Source organism: Phoenix dactylifera, chromosome 1 (genome assembly GCF_009389715.1).
Source record: "Phoenix dactylifera cultivar Barhee BC4 chromosome 1, palm_55x_up_171113_PBpolish2nd_filt_p, whole genome shotgun sequence".
In the NCBI taxonomy this organism is placed as follows: Eukaryota; Viridiplantae; Streptophyta; class Magnoliopsida; order Arecales; family Arecaceae; genus Phoenix; species Phoenix dactylifera.
Window position 1 is genome coordinate 32,512,288 of NC_052392.1, and position 16,352 is coordinate 32,528,639.

General features: G+C 40.4%; 1 protein-coding gene across 2 annotated transcripts; it reads left to right on the top strand.

Moving 5' to 3' along the window:
- Positions 1-2,035: 2,035 nt before the first annotated feature.
- On the top strand, positions 2,036-15,541 carry LOC103706562 (O-fucosyltransferase 27). Of its 2 annotated transcripts, XM_008790703.4 has the most exons (10): positions 2,036-2,315; positions 3,072-3,156; positions 6,291-6,361; positions 6,447-6,535; positions 6,637-6,880; positions 9,093-9,205; positions 9,310-9,400; positions 9,505-9,633; positions 9,742-10,292; positions 14,648-15,541. In XM_008790703.4, exons 1-10 carry the CDS (start codon positions 2,136-2,138, stop codon positions 15,108-15,110), a joined length of 2,016 nt encoding a protein of 671 aa, XP_008788925.1. In that variant the 5' UTR covers positions 2,036-2,135; the 3' UTR covers positions 15,111-15,541. The 2 variants fall into 2 exon arrangements, with proteins under 2 accessions (XP_008788925.1, XP_026660275.1); XM_026804474.2 differs by lacking the exon at positions 3,072-3,156 and having other exon boundaries at positions 2,053-2,315.
- Positions 15,542-16,352: the final 811 nt, after the last annotated feature.

Here is a 16,352-nt window from a genome sequence, read left to right on the forward strand (position 1 = left end):
CTCTGCTCCAGGCACCGATGTATCGAACAACTGACAGCCACCTGCGGCCACTACCCTGGAGTGTGGGCCTCGTATGACAAAGCCTGCACCGCCCCGCGTGCCGCCATCCAGAACCGACCCATCGAAGTTGACCTTGAGGAAGCTCAGGGGTGGGGGCTCCCAGGTGAAATACACCAACTGGGAAGCTGCCGAAGCAGGGGGGGAACCCCAGGTGTCCCGAGCTGTCAAAGGTCTATCTGTAGAAGGGGCGGGTCTGAACTCCAAAGCCTGTGCTCGAGCAAGCTCTGCCACAAACCTCAGTGACACCCTGCGCTCACCGAGAGTGCGGGCATTCCTTGCCAGCCAGATCTGAAGTGCTGTGCAAGTAGCTCTAATGCCCTCCTCGCGAGTCCGTAAACTGGCTAACCACCGCCGTGTCACCCTGAGAAACTGTAGCCGCTCACTCCGGGCCCCCCGCGGGATCCCAGCCCACTGCCATGTCGTCCGCGCCCATGTACACTGGAAGAGCACATGGTCCACTGACTCCTCAGCTCCGCACGTCCCGCACTCAGTTGGGACCGCCCAACCTCGCCTGCTCAGCTCTGCTCTCGTAGGAAGTCGGCTCCAGAACACCTTCCATAGAAAGAGAGCAACCCTCGGATGAAGTCCGGACCTCCAAATCCAGGTGCAGTCCGGCCCCGGCTCATGCCCTGGCTGAATGGCGCGCGTGATGTCTCCCAACCTGACGCTGGCCTGGCTCGAGGTGCCCCACAAGCTGACATCTGGCCCCCCACATCCTGGTAACGGGAGGGATCGGATCCTCGCAGCTAGGTGTACCCCGAACAATAGCCTGAGTCTGGCCTCATCCCACACTGCCCCTCCTGGTACAAGGAGATCGCACACCCGCAACCCCTCAATCGCCTCTGTGTCAAACATAGTAGGCCAGCGGCTCAGGGCCAGGGAGTCCACCCATGAGTCGCTAGCCACATCAATACTCCGACCGTCGCCAATCAAAACCCTGATATGTGCCGATACTGCCGGCAGGTGCCTCCCGATCTCACGCCACATGAAGGATACTCGGCGGCCCCGCTGTGCCACCCCTGAAGCCCCTCGGCCATATCTAGCTGCCATCACCCGACTCCAGAGGCCGTGTGGCTCCAAGATGAACCGAGCCGCATGCCGAGCAATGAAAGCCTCGCGCCTCTCAATAAGGGACTGCACCCCCAGACCGCCCTCACTAGTGGGGCGGCAGACCTGCTCCCAGGCAACCAGGTGCACTCCGTGACCTCCACCGTATGACCCCCACAGGAAATCCCTAAGAAGGCGCTCGATCCTTAGCAGGATCGTCTTGGGAACCACTGTGTTGGCCATGAGGTAAACCGGTAGAGATCCCAGCACTGCCCTAACCAATATCACTCTCCCCATCATGGATAATGATGATGCCCTCCATCCCTCCAGCCTGCTCCGGACTCGCTGTACCAAACCGGAGCACTCTGCCACCCGCAGTCTCCGGCCAGTGATAGACACGCCTAGGTAGGTAAGCGTCCCTTCCTGCTCCGGTATCTGGAGGATCCCTCTGATCTCCTGTCTGACTCCGCTCTCTGTGCTGGGGCTGAAGGAGATGGTGGATTTGGAAAAATTCACCCTCTGGCCGGACGCCGCGCAGTATGCCGCTACCACCCTGCGAAGGACCCGAGCCTCTGTAGTCCGTGCCCTGGCCAAAAGAAGACAGTCGTCAGCAAAAAGTAAATGTGAGATAGGGCGAGCTCCCGTGGCTGGGGTGTAGGCCTCCAGCTCACGGCTAGCGCACACTCTCTGCAAAGGCCGAGATAAGATATCAGAACAGATAATAAACAAGTAGGGAGATAAAGGATATCCCTGCCGTAGCCGTATACCCACCACCTCGGCAAATGAACCCAATGTGCTCCAGGTCACCAGCCTTTTGACTTTCGCGTAGATTGTAATAATTTTCGACCCAAGCGTTAAATAGCTGCAGTAATTATATCAGACACACAGGCAAAGGTTATATCCTTCATAAATTTTCCCACTTTTGTTGGATTTGCTTCTCTTTTGTTTTCCAAGATTTGTTTTTCTAAGTCCTGTTCCCTACTATGGATATAGATCTTTGGTGGTCGTCGGTATAGAGAAGAGGGGAGATGGGGCTCAAGTCCAGGATGAAATGGGCGGCCCTGGGAGGGCTGGTGCTCTCTGTCTTCTCTCTAGTCACTCACTTCCTCCTTGCAGTGTACTCTGGGAGGAGCCTATCTCAATACCAGGAGGCAGGAGCAGTGTTGTCTTGGGTGCAGAGATTTCAGACCGGTGTTCTTCCCGCACTGGTAATCCCTAAAATCCCACAATGATCCCAACTTTCCTTTTGCTAGATCTCACCTCTTGAGTACAAATAGTGAACTTTGGTACTTGTTTTTGGGTTTTGCTGATATACTGGGCCGTGTGTCCTTATTTTCATATTTCATTCCACCGCACCTGTCTCCTCTGTGAATTCTTTAGGATTTTGGGGATGTTTTTGCTCCCGAGGTAAGATTGGAAGCAGCTGGCTTTATGTGTTTGTTCAGCTTTACTGAAATTTCAACATTTATCCTTGTTACGCATTTGCTAAATTTTTAACAGGATTTTTTTTTGTTGTTGTTTAAAATGGTTCTGGAGATGAAATGTGAAAAAGAGAAGCGGAAATAACATGCATTAGTTTAAAATGTGTGCTCTCTCTTCTGTACCTTCCTTCGTGGCCATTTGTATGATTGAAGGTTTGTGCCGGCGCTTGCGATAGTTTGATTATATAGATAATGTGTTCCTTGTTATCAATTCAGGTCCTCTGTGCTGTTTTCCTTTGTTTACTTCCAAAATTGTTGGCAGGTTTTTGTTTTAATTGAGAGATTAGTTCAAAGGAGAATAAAATCCACCTACATCATCATTTTTTAATCTTGGAAACAATCGAATTGAGTGTTTATCTTTTATTTGTAAGGTTTATTTGATATTGACATGAACAACCTGCTGCTTTTTTTAACAAAATTTACCATTATGTTATGCTTGACTTTCTTTTTGTGTGGGTGTTGTACGTTTATATGGATGATTAGAGTCCAATACATAGAAGATTATGGGGACCAATTCGGCCTTTGAAGTCTATGTTGCCACATGCAAACCCTAGAGGAAGTTACAAAGGTTAGTACCATCTGCATGTTTAGCTTGTGTGTCATTCTATTTTATGTGATTGATTTGTAGATCCTTTAACCTAGTTTGACTGATCATTATAGTCGCAGAATTTTTTTGGTACTTAAACTTTTTTGGAAGATAATATTGGTCGGATGTCATGTGGCCAAGAAATGTTTTTATGTACCTGATGCCGGATTTTAGGTGTTGTGAGCATGCAATGGATGTATGATCCAAAAGTGAGAGTAAAATGGAACAGATCCTGTTAAAAAGAGAAATGCTATCTTTTGTTTACACCAAAGAACTAAATTTAAAAGCCACTACCCCCTTGAGTTTGGCATTGTTTAAAAATTTGTAATTAGATACCTTAAGTTTATTAAGTGGCGCAATATGGTCCCGAGCCACACCTGACAATCCAACACCATTAAAAATACCATCTAAAATGAAAAAAATTACCCTCACTATTATTAAAATTTCCAATCAGTACAAAGGGCTATTGGAGCTTTGCTCCAAGCCTTGGAACATGATCTTATCTGTGGGGTTCATTCGTGGGCTATCCATCGATAGCTCCCAAGGCAGAGCCGGTGGCACCCCCGGTCTGCTGCTGCTTGTACCAGGATTTGGCCAGCCATTGTGGTGCGTGGAATTCACCAACCATGATAGCAGTAGCGACGGGATGGAGATTGTAGATTTTAAAGGATTTTTTCTGAAAAAAATTATAGAGGAGGATGGAGGGATGGAGATTGCAAAGACGAGAGGCTTCGGGATGGGATCGGGATAGATCTAGCTGAAGCAAGAGGAGGAGAGGCGAATGGATGTTGCACGGTAGCAACAAGGTTGAAGGGGATGATAGCTCTGAAGATAGCATCTACAAAGAGGAGGATAAGGAGGATGATGTGTCTGTGGCCATTTGGTTGCAGTCACCTCCTCCTCGTCCAAATATGCCCTCATCTTTTTTCTCTACCTTAGAGCAACTTGCTTCGAGCCACTTTGGCCACCATCGATGCCTCAAAATGGAAGGAAGAGAAGCAAGGCCTGCACCATTCTGAAGGAGCACCTACTCTAGGCTTGTCCGAAGATGATGGCCACTAGCTGCCTTAGCTGCTTCGCCACGCATTGCTCCAACACCGACAATAGCACCTGGCAATACCTCTTGCAAACCTCCTCCAATCCCGATCGAAGCCTATCATTCTTGTAATCACATCACATCAACTAAACTTAGAACACGACAAAAATTGATTAAGAAAAAAGTGACTCATTAAGGACACAGGAGAAAGATCATATCTGGTTCCTGGAGGTGGTGGAGGGCGTCGATCTCGATGTTCTAATGGGAGGCAATTTTTTGGATGTGAGGGAAGATGATGAGTGGCAAGGCAGTAGTGGGGCGGCCACTATTGGAAGTCCCGGTGGCCCTTTAGATGGTAGTGGCTTCGGTAGCCTTGTTGGGCTTAATCGAAAGTGCAGCGAGGAGGCTAGGGCTATGGCTATGATGTTGTGCTCCTTCGGTAGCCTTCTTGCTTCTATTCTTCTTCTTTGTTTTGCTTTTGTGTTCTATACGAGGAGGCTATGATGCTTCCTAGATGAGGATTTTTGCTACTTTATTGAACAAAAAGCAACTATTTTCTCGACAACGAGGCAATCTTGGATGGTTCTTCTATAACCAACTATTTGCAGCCATTTTGATTTATTACTTGTGAGAGAATGGTGAGTCTAAGCCTTCTTTTTCCCTTCTCCTTTTTTCTAATTTTTTGTATTTTTTCAAGATTTTGTATTTTTAGGATTTCTTTAGTTTCGTTACTATGATTGGTGTTGATGTTATGCTCCGACCTTGTGCCACCCTTCTCGCTGCCACACCTTGATCCTCAGGAGCTCGAGAACTGCCCAAACTCTTCATTAAGCCTTATCTTAGTCTAGGGTATTATAGTCCTAAACATGTTGCATGACCATTGTATGACATAATCCCGTGAGCTCAAGTAAAGCAAGATGGATGGCGAGACCACAATGCAGCACTTAATGAACTTAAGGGATCTAATTGAAAATTTTTAAACAAGAGGGGTGGTAAGTGAAATTCGACCAAACTTGAGGCGTGTTTTTGTGATTTTCCCTATTTATAAATCCAGCATGTAAAACATGTATTTGTTATGGGTCAAACCCTTTAACTAAATTATTATGATATCTTTGTGCAACTATCTAGTCTTTTCCATGCAGACGCTGCTTCAATTTAATGCTAGATAATGATAAGCAAAGACAATAAATTGACCATTGAAAGGGTGTGACTTAAATCTGTAGAGGTTCATTAATTCCTAATATGGACCAAGGTGGGTGTCTTGATTTGGAGTACTAGAATGATAATAGCAACCAAGCACGACCTTGATTAAATACAACAAGATTTATTGCGTCCTTTATGGGCTGCTACTAGCCGTTAGAGCTGTTACCTAACTGGCCTCCATATAAAGGGCATGATCAGGTCCTTGATGCTACCTATCAGAAAGCTCTCTCTCCCTGTGATGGCCAGATCCTGCTCTCTCTTTTCTGGTCTCTTTTCACTCTTTACTTGCCTACCTGTTCCACTATTTGTACAATTATTTTTTCATGTTTTATATTTTCAAAGTATTAATCTCGGAAAACTAAAGGAGTTGAATGGGTCAAGCCTTCCACGTGCTCGTGTCGCGTTAGGGAGGAGCTAAGTTGAACCGGGATCATTTGTACCTTGGGGGTGTTACAGCTGTCTATACTGCATGAGATAAGCAATAACGCTCCTAGAGCAGTGTATAGCTCACCTTTGATCCAGGTTCCCCTATTTTCTAATTTCCTATAAATTGTTTCTTTCTGATTGTATTCACGACTATTTCATTACACAAATTCTTGATTTTTTGATTTATTAATATTTACCTCCAATAAAAACATATTACATAGAAATGATTGCAAATATTTATCTGAGTTTGCATGTGAAGCGGACTGTGCCATATCTCCGTCAAACTTTCTAGTTGACTAAAATTTGCGTTCTTCTTCCACATATGATTAAATATATGCAGATTAGAGAATGTTCTCCATCATGCATGCTTTGTATACCAGTAAAGCAATTCGTAATATGTGGTTTATATCCATGTCTGTCGTTAATCTTACCTGCTTGTACTGAATGACAGCTCCTACTTCAGAAGCCAATGGTTATATTTTTGTCAAGATACAAGGAGGTTTTCATGAAATAAGAAATTCGGTAAGCCATGCACACTATGCCTATAATATGAAATATAGAGTAATATATATATACTAGTGCCATCTCATTTCTCTTTTGCCTCCAGATATGTGATGTTGTTGCGGTTTCAAGGCTTCTCAATGCTACTTTAGTGATTCCTGTCCTTCAACCTACCACTGGCAACAAGGGTGTCAGGTCTCTTCTTTTACTTCAATGTATATTCTTAGCTTAATCTGATACTTCTTAATTGATTGTACCAATCTTATTGACATTCAAAATTATATGCTTTTATACAGCTCTGATTTCAAGAGCTTTACATACCTTTACAACGAGGATCAGTTTATTGTAGCATTAGCAAAGGACATCAGTGTTGTAAAAGCCCTGCCAAAGAATATTAAAGCAGCCAAGAGGAGGAAAGAGATTCCTTCTTTTAAAGTGCCTTACTCAGCTTCACCAGATTATTATCTTGAAGTAGTTCTTCCAGCACTAAAACAGTATGTGGTTGTAGAACTAAAAGTTGCAGAGGGAGGTTGTTTGCAGGTATCCTCAGTTTGTGGTTCTTTTAATTTTTTTTCCCCATCGGCTGAAGTTTTGGTTAAAGAGAACTTCTTATGTTTTATTTATTTTTTAAGGTTAAAATAGATTTTAGGCTTTCCTTGATTGATAGAAATTAATTTGCAGCATATCTGAGAGGATAAATCATTTTTTTGTCATAAGATAATTTGAATTTTTAGAGCCAGAAGAAGCTGACTCACTGCTTACATGACTGCATGAGGGGCATCTGGTGCTAAGTTATTGGCTTTTTTCCCTTTTTGAGAGAGAAGTTATTGATGGATTATTAGTAACTCTCTGATCTATTTGTGGAAGACGGATGGAACTCTGGCCATTTCTATTCTTACTTACTAAAAACACAAACTTGGTTGTGAAATGAAATGCAATATGTTTGCTTGAACCTAGTATGCCTAGTCTCTTTTCACACTAATACAGGTTTGTGAAATTAGTTTGTGACATAGGTTATTTTGATGGTTGTATTAGGAAAAAGTAACATGCCAAAGCAGTGAGAATAACCAAAACTAATCTATAAAGTAGTCCCTAACATCGACTATCTCAGTGTTCCTGGAGCTTTGTGATAAGGTTCAATTGCCAAAATCCTAGTTTTGATTCTTCATCTTATTGACATGATGTAGATATTGTTGGTGCATTTTAATATTAACATGAAAATAAGTTGTTAATAATTTTGAGATAGTGGCGAAATATATATGGATAGGAGTTTCATGCATTGACACCATTGCTCATGTGCATGGGAGTTCTATGTATTGACTCTATTCATGTGCTAATGGGGCTAATTATTCCTATGTTTTTGTAACAGAATATTTATCACACACTCTCCCACTACTCTCACTACTCATATGATAAAGACTTAATTATTCTTATTTTTGTAACAGAAAATTTATCATCCTCTCACCCAAGATTTGCCGTGTCGGTACCGGACTTCGTACTGGTGCCACACTAGCATAATATCAGCACAGTATAGTATGGTACGGAATTTTTTTTACGTACCGAGTGTAGGTACACCATTCGTACTGGATACCAGTACCGAACCGATACGGTATGCCTCGTACCATCCAGTTTGGGCCAGTACGGTCTACCCTGCTCTCACCCTACTAGCCCACTATTTTGGCTAATAATCGATCATATTAACTTGGAAAGGCTCCATGAACCTATAAAAATAGACCCTTCACCATTCACCTATAATCACACAACACAACACATCCTCATTTTACATGCCAACAAACTTGAGAGTACTCTGGCCAAAGAAAGGTGTTCTCTTGGTTTATGTAGAGTTGGTTTTGAGCCATACGACGATCCAGTCGAGCTATTGTATCCTGGAGGGGACAAGCCAAAGAGGTCTGCCGTACCAGCTCATGGGCTTTGCCAACCGCATAGGGCTTGAATCTCCTTAAAGAGAGCAAGATTTCCATGCCTCAGTCTGATTAGTATTAGTACTTTAAAAAAAAAAAGAAAATCTTATCTTCTATTGTATTTTTGCTCCAATCATTATATTTTGGACCGACAGAGATTCATAATGAGAGAAGTTGGTGGTGATTGCATCATGCTTAGTTACTTCTAAATATAATTCACTGCACTATGAGGACTAGAATGGGTGTTCAATATTTATTTACAAGTAGGATTGGTGCCAGATCCAATGCTGGCTGACAAGAAAAGCCTTGTAATTGTTCAGCCTGATATGCATTGTTGAACCTTTCTCTATAAACTTTTAGAGTCTATTGGTTTCTTAACATACTATACTAGCTTAGGTTTGCTAGAGGTCATGAGTTTGAATCTCTAGTTATTTATTTCGTGATCTCTGATTATCTCTTATTCTGTTTTTGGCTTGTCTTGACTCAGTTATCCCACCACATGCATCTCCTGGGCCCACATGTGAAGGGAATGTTAAACCTGATGTATGTCGTTGACCCTTTCCCTATAAGCTTAAGCTTTTAGGGTCAAAATGACTAATTAATAATAATGAGATAGATTTTCTCCAATAAGAAGCTGACAATGGATGTGATAAGTCTTATTTGATATAATAAATGGAATGTTTGTTGTCCTATGTTAATAACTTGGAACTATTTGTGAAAATCTTTTTCATTAGGGGATTGCATAAATTTCTAGGAGCAATGTTGCAAAAACTTCAATCCACTTCCCTCAATTTTGTGAAAAACTTATCTTCTGCATTAAAATAACCCAGGCTATTCTTCCACCTCAACTTGAAGAATACCAGAGGCTGAGATGTAGAGTTGCTTTTCATGCTCTTCTCTTCCGGCAGGAAGTCCAAGATCTTGGGATGAAAATGCTGCGCAGGTTAGAAGCTTTTTTTTTTTCCCACTTGTAGCCATTCTTTTTTTTTCCCTTCAAGCATCCATCCTTTTATTCCCATAACAGCTTTGCCCCTTAAAACTTGTCAGGTTACGTGTCTCTGGGAGGCCATTTCTAGCTTATGATGCTGGAATGACTCTGGATACTTTAGCTTATCATGGTTGTGCTGAACTTTTCCAGGTATGGATTTCTTGTCTTAAAAATATGACTCGTGCTTAAGTATCCCTCATATCTATAAATCTCTAATGTCTTCAACCAAAGCATCTTATTGTCAATTATTGTAGGATATACACACCGAACTTATACAACGCAGAAGATGGTGGATGATAAAGCATAAGTTAATCAGGGATAAACTTTCTGTTGATTCCATGAAACGAAGGCTTAACGGTTCATGTCCGCTTATGCCTGAGGAGGTATTATATGATTGAAACATGTTTATATACTTTTGCCTCACCATGTTTGACATTCAGTATATGAAAAAAAAAGGTCCTGTAATGTTAGCCAGAGAATTAATTTTACAGGTTGGTATTCTTCTACGTGCATTTGGCTACTCATCGGACACAATAATATATGTTTCAGGGGGGGGATTATTTGGTGGGCAGAGGATAATGATCCCTTTTCATGGTATGTTTGAGAATGCCATTGATAGGACCTCAATTAGCACGGTTGAGGAGCTTTCTAGCATTTATGGTCATGAGGAATCCCTTCTCAGTGATCTTCCTCAGCAACCTCTGAACAAGGAAGAAGGGTTGCTTGAGGCATGGAAAACATCAGGTCCTCGACCCAGGCCACTTCCACCACCTCCTGAAAGACCTAAATATCAATCCACTGGCAATGATTGGTGGCGCTGGATAGCCAACACTAATGAAAAGCCTGAGATGACAATCATGGAGTTAAGAACCAATGCTCACAAACTCATTTGGGAAGCAATAGACTACTTCATCAGTGTTGAAGCGGATGCATTTTTCCCTGGATTTGATCAAGATGGCAAGGGACACCCAAATCTTGCTAGCATGGTCATGGGGCATCGCCTTTATCTGTATGCTGCATCAAAAACATTTCGACCAAACAGGTATCTGTTATTCATAGGATAAACCCTATATATACTCATACTTGGCGATCTATTTTGAATATCCAGTAAATTAGTTGGAGCCAACTAATGAATTCATTTGTTATATCTAAGTAAAATATTATTTTTTAGCAACTAGCATGTTTGTTAAGTTTTTAAGCAAAAAAAGAATGTTAACTTTTGTCTTCATATATTATTCATTTTTATATATATGTACGTGTATACACTTACATATATTAATATATGTATGCACATATGTACATATGCATGTATAGTGGTTATGCACATAATGTTTATTTTTTAAATCAATTTCAAATGATGGTGCTTTAGGGGGAGGAATTTGGGTCAAATCTGTCCACCTCCCTCATCCCCACTCTCTCAAAATGCTATCCTACCAAGGTCCGTAGTTTTGTTACCGGGTATTGTACTGGAACTTGACCAGTTTCGTCTGGTACCGAACCATAGTATACCGATGCTCAATACACAAATGCATGCCAGTTCGATACTGATACAACATTTTTTGGCTATTTTTTGTTTTTTTCAATTCTTTTTGTTTTTGAGGATTATTTTAAGGCTACCAAAACATTTTGAATCTCTTTAAACTGAAGTGGATTGTAACCCTAGAGTTTACCATGAGATGAACCAATTTATTATGTACAATGTATCCACTGATGATAAGCTATGATATAGTAAAATATAGATGAGGTAATTGGAGGGATGACCTAATTGGTGAGTTGGGTTGATGCCTTATGGCAACAGACCATTAATTAGAGATAATGAGTTCTAGGAGCTTTGATGCAAATGATATATAGAATCTAGAAGCAAGCATTATTGGTGTTCATGGAGGCCAGCATGTGATTCAAGAAGCTACCAAGACCAGTTGCAGAAATGTAACCAGTAGTTAGTGTAGTTGCATGAGAGAGATAATGATCAAATATATTAGTATAAATACTATTAGCTGCACCTTTTCTGGTCTTAGTTGTCTATTAGGTGAATCGATATGAACATTAATTACATATGCTAGTTTCTTTCACCGGTTCCATTCTTTCCTTTTTCTTATGTTGTATGACTCTGAATTGACGAAAGTTTCCATTGAAAATTTTGTTTTCTTAAGAGCCTCTTGGTAGGAAAGAAGAAGAAAGAAAGGAAGGAAAGAAAAAAAGAGAGAGGAAAGAACAGAAGGGAAGAAGAAGACAAAGGAAAGAAAGAAAGGGAGGGAGATGAAAAGGAAAGTAAGGAAGGAAGAAAAGAAAAGGGAAAGAAAGACAAAGGAAAAGAGAAAAAGGGTAAGGGACACGAACCATCCCAAACCGCTCTGAGCTGAGTGGAAAATGGGTGGATCTGCTTGATTCGGGCCGGTTCAGCCTGGTTCGAATCCTTTACCAAGCTGAACCTTGAAACAACACAGTACTATGCCTGTTTGGTTAGTACACTCCGAATTGGATGTTTCAAGTCGGTTTGGCATATCTTGATCCTTACAATCCTAGATTCCTAATCAAGTTCATGAATTTGGTTAAAATTGTATTTGGCAACAGATTTTACTTATTCAAACAAAAGAAGGGTAAAGTTTGAATTTTTCACAAAGAAAAATGCAAACTAAAAGAGGAAAACATGTTGTTACCTTGACATACAGGCTCAATTACGCAATGGGGTGAGAAAGCTCATCACCAAAGTCAACAAGAAAAACTCAAATGTTTTTGTGTTGGTGGGTGTCAGATCTCTCTTCTCCCTTCAAAACCCCTAAGACACCACAAAACCTCTAAAAAGGGACATTGAGTCTTTAAGGAACTAAACTGGTTCGTGCCAACCATATCAGATCATTATGACCGAATATGGGACAATATGGTTTATATTGATGGTATACTGATTCGCATTGCTGTGCTATGCCTGTCTCCAATTGGGTTATTATGTTTTGTATGGCATGTACCATCATGAAGAAATACCTTAATTCATGTTCAATTAAAACTTGAAGTTGACCTTGTTGTGCAAGAGAATAGATCTAGTGACAACAAACAGAGAGAGAGAGAGAGAGAGAGAGAGAGAGAGAGAGAGAAGAATACAGATTTACATGGTTTGACCTGTAGCCTACGTCCACAGGTGGAGACTATCATAGAAAGCTTCACCAATAGCAAAGAAAGTACAAAGAGGAGAAAACCCCCAATACAAAAGTCCTTGATCCCATGAGAACTCAAAAGCCCCAAAAATACAAAGGTGTGATCTCCTGCAGCCGGTCTTATCCCTGGGCTGAAAACCCGAGCAGAGAGGCATTTTTAGCAATCCATCCTATAAATATAAGACACCATAAGAACCTAATAAGTTTCATGCTTATTGTTTGCATTCCAAACTTTCCCTGTTTGCTCAATGGATTTTAATTGGTCGCATCGGTATATTTTTGAGCTATGATAAACATTTTAAAGTATGCTTATTCAAATCTATTTGGCTTAAACATAATTTACACTTTACTGCACCAGCACTTGGTTTGATAATCAGTTTTAGCTGTTGGCTTTGGGATTAAAAATACCTACTAGTGCAGATTTTGGGTTGTATTAGATCCAAAACCATCGCCCAAGATCAATTTTTATATCAATTTTTTGAATCATTGAAGTTATAAATTTATAAAAATAATATTATAATTTATAAGCATACTGTGTAATTTTCTGTAGAAGCCCATTTATACTTTCCACCGTGAATGTTAGTTATTAGAGGGCATGCTGTTTGCGTGTGAATGTGATGATGCTGAATAAGAAAATTCAAAGGACTGTTGAAATATGCACACTGAAAAATATAATATCTAGTATATTAAATTTAGGAGTTTTGTACATACATATCCTTCTAAATATTAAAATTTGCATGAATACCCTCCCAAAATTAATATTTACATGTAAACCCTTATAAATCATTTGTTTTGCGTGCATACCCTTCTTTTTTCTTTTTTCTTGCATATGTGCGTGGCCATCTAAAGCCATTAAGAATGGAATATGTACTAAAATTTGTAATTTTTTTTTTGGTGTAATTTCTAGGGTGACTCTTAGGTCTGAACTCTCAGCATCTCATTTTATATTTTCTTTCCTTTGAAGCCATCATTTTTTCATAGTGTATTTGTCGCCATCGGTGCTCCCTTTTTGACCAAACTGTGTATAAATGTTACCAATCAAAAAAATACGGTCAATGATGATACTGGCTAGGAAAACAACTTAGGCAATAACTAACTTGTAACAAAAACACCAAATTGACAGACACATGAAAACACATATAAATATAGATACATACATCATCATCATCATCAAATCTGAACAATGCAAATTTAAAACCTACATAATAAATAAAATAATTCAGCTATCTGATGAGCTAATCTGCAAGTTGGTCCTGTTTGAAGGCTAAGTTTTGCCATACAGAGATGTGGCTGCATTTACAGACAATAATCTTTGCAGGCAGGCATGTTAATCTTAAAACTAAGTTTTCAATTTTAAGTTATCCCTTGGTAGAAGCAATGTGGAAATTCATTTTCAGATAAAAAATCTATAAGTGATGAAGAATAATTGCAACATATCCTTTAGGAATACATAAAATATCTTGATTTTTATTTTAATTTCTACGTATAAATTTTGGATTCTTTACATAGCTGAGGTTCTAATGTAGGCATTACAGGAAAAGATTATGAAATTATACGATCAGTCTCAAAGATTTAAATTGTTCCGTATGCTCTTTTGCTGTGCCTACTTCATTAAATTACTAAGACAAGTTCAAGAGACATGAACATGCCAAATAACGCTAGAAATAAAGTACAGGCCTAAGCAATGGTTCTTACAGTTCTACAAGACACTTTTTTTTTTCGTTTGTTTTTGGGATAAGGCTGTCATTTTGGGGCCCCCCTTAACTATTTAAGTTTTTGATAGATGATCTCAAGTTTACCTGTACATTTTTCAACCACTTCTCATAACAAAAATACAACTAGCAAGGTAAACTAATTAAAGAATACTGTATATTATGTACAAAAAAAGTGGCAGTGTAGCGGCATCTCTTGTGTCCTTCAATTTGGAGTTGAGCTTCTGACAACATCATTCTAGTGACAAAAAATGGCATTCCTACTAGATTTTATGCAGGAAAAAAAAAATTTACCCTTCCTAGATATTATTATTCGGGCTTGCTGTTGGCAGAGGTCCAGCATTCAAACCTTGGTAGTGGTGCATTGTCATCATGCTTGTTAAAAAGAAATTATGTGAATCATTCAAGTTGTACATGTGCGCAATTTTAGGTCAATGTACTTTAATTGTTTGCCCACTGTCTTCCTCAATCAAACTCATGCTATTTATGTAGTCATTCTGACAGTAATTACTTTCTAACATGTATTCTCATAGGGAAGTTGTAGCTAAGCTTTTTGAGGAAACCCGCAGTCATCTATATGAAGGAAATCAGACCTGGCGCCTATTGGTACGTGAACACCTCAATCGAACTGCATTGGATGGACTCAATGAAGCATCCATGAACTTGAAGCCATTGTCATTTCTCTCGCACCCAATTCCCGAATGTTCGTGCCTAAGGCAAGATCGATTTGAAGCAGCATCTGATGGTGCTGCTGGTTCCTCCAAAAGGTTGGAATCTCGGGGTTTGTTTGGAGTTACATACTCATGCCCTGCTTGGATGGAAACAGATATTAGCACAGTTTTTGAGAAAGAAGCGGACACAGAGGAGGCTGGCGTTTTCCTGTCTGAACAATCTTTTCAATGGAAAAATAGTCAGGAAATTGGTGGTACCGAAATAAATGGCAGAGAAGATGCCCAACTAGAGGATGAAGAGGATCTCGAGGGTGGTGAAGGATGATTTGGGTTTAAACGGTGAATGTCTTAAACGATCACTTCGAAGGCCTTTATCAGCCACCCTAATTTCCTGGCTGATATTGTATATTCTGAGAGATGGAATGGGTGCCTGGAAAAGTAAAACAGAGAATAATTCTAACTTCCATCATGGGGGTAGGAGATTTTCACCGACGCAGCAAGAACTAGAAGATCTAGCCTACAACTGGCCTGATTAATTTTGAATTGGTTCTGGTTCTATTGCTCACTGAGTTTGAGTTTTCTAGTTGAGGCCAGCCCCATTGTAAGAGATGAAAATTTCTGTAGTTTATGTAAAACGCCTTTTTTTTTGTTGGCCTTTCTTCCTTGCTTTCGATGGACGGTAAAATTGTTTTATTCTTTATACCAGTTAAGCTGTTCTGCTATAATGGTTTAAAACTAGGAATGGTTTTGTAGCAGGTAGTCTGTTGGTTATTTTATTCATAATATTTTGTATAATTTGTTTTTATGATCATGCATTATTGGAAGGCTCTGGAGTTTGATACTCAAGAAATCTCAGCTATGAGTTTCAGAAGTTCAGGCCCATAGCACGACAAACAGACATTCTAATAGAGAGCATAGCAGTTCTCCAAGCACAATCCACTCTTCACCAAGCTCTATGCACCCCCTTCCCAGTCTTCATCAAGATCAAGAGATACAACATCAGCTGGTAGTCATAGTTTGCTGCTGGATAGGGCTAAAGATGGCTGAAGGCAAGAAAGGGGGTTGGTGATCATCACAACTCTTGGAAGTGGTGGTTCTCATTGGTGCATTTAGTTGGAAGGGATGATTCCAGAGATTGGCCATTGGATCCACTGCCCCCAGGGCCTGTGGCAGCTGCTGGCTGCAGCTAAGCATTTCTCCAATGCTTGCATTCTAAGCTGCTTGACATTGTATATTAGCAAAATTTGTAGTTGTCTGGTAAGAGAAGTTACAATATAGATTTCTTTTTTTTTTTTTTTTTGTGTTTGAAGGTTTTCTTGCCATCACACTTCATTCTATGAAGGTCTTCATTGTACTTTGCTAGTGTTGCTTGGACGATTCAATCTGGATTTTTTTGCTGCGTCCAAATACCTGTACGCCTGGATAATTCATGATCTGCATGAACTGTGAACCGCACAATGATATGATGCTGCTTGGGTACCAGACCAATGCACGGGTGGTATTTATTAATAACGTATGGGGATTAATATGATAGGGGACATGTCAACCTTTCAGATGCGGGCCATGC

Excerpts from the sequence above, each read along its gene's own strand:
- LOC103706562 (XM_008790703.4), top strand. The coding sequence starts at position 2,136 with ATGGGGCTCAAGTCCAGGATGAAATGGGCGGCCCTGGGAGGGCTGGTG. Across the intron at positions 2,316-3,071 it reads CCGGTGTTCTTCCCGCACTG|AGTCCAATACATAGAAGATT; the intron begins GTAATCCCTAAA and ends ATGGATGATTAG. Across the intron at positions 6,881-9,092 it reads CAGAGGGAGGTTGTTTGCAG|GCTATTCTTCCACCTCAACT; the intron begins GTATCCTCAGTT and ends AAAATAACCCAG.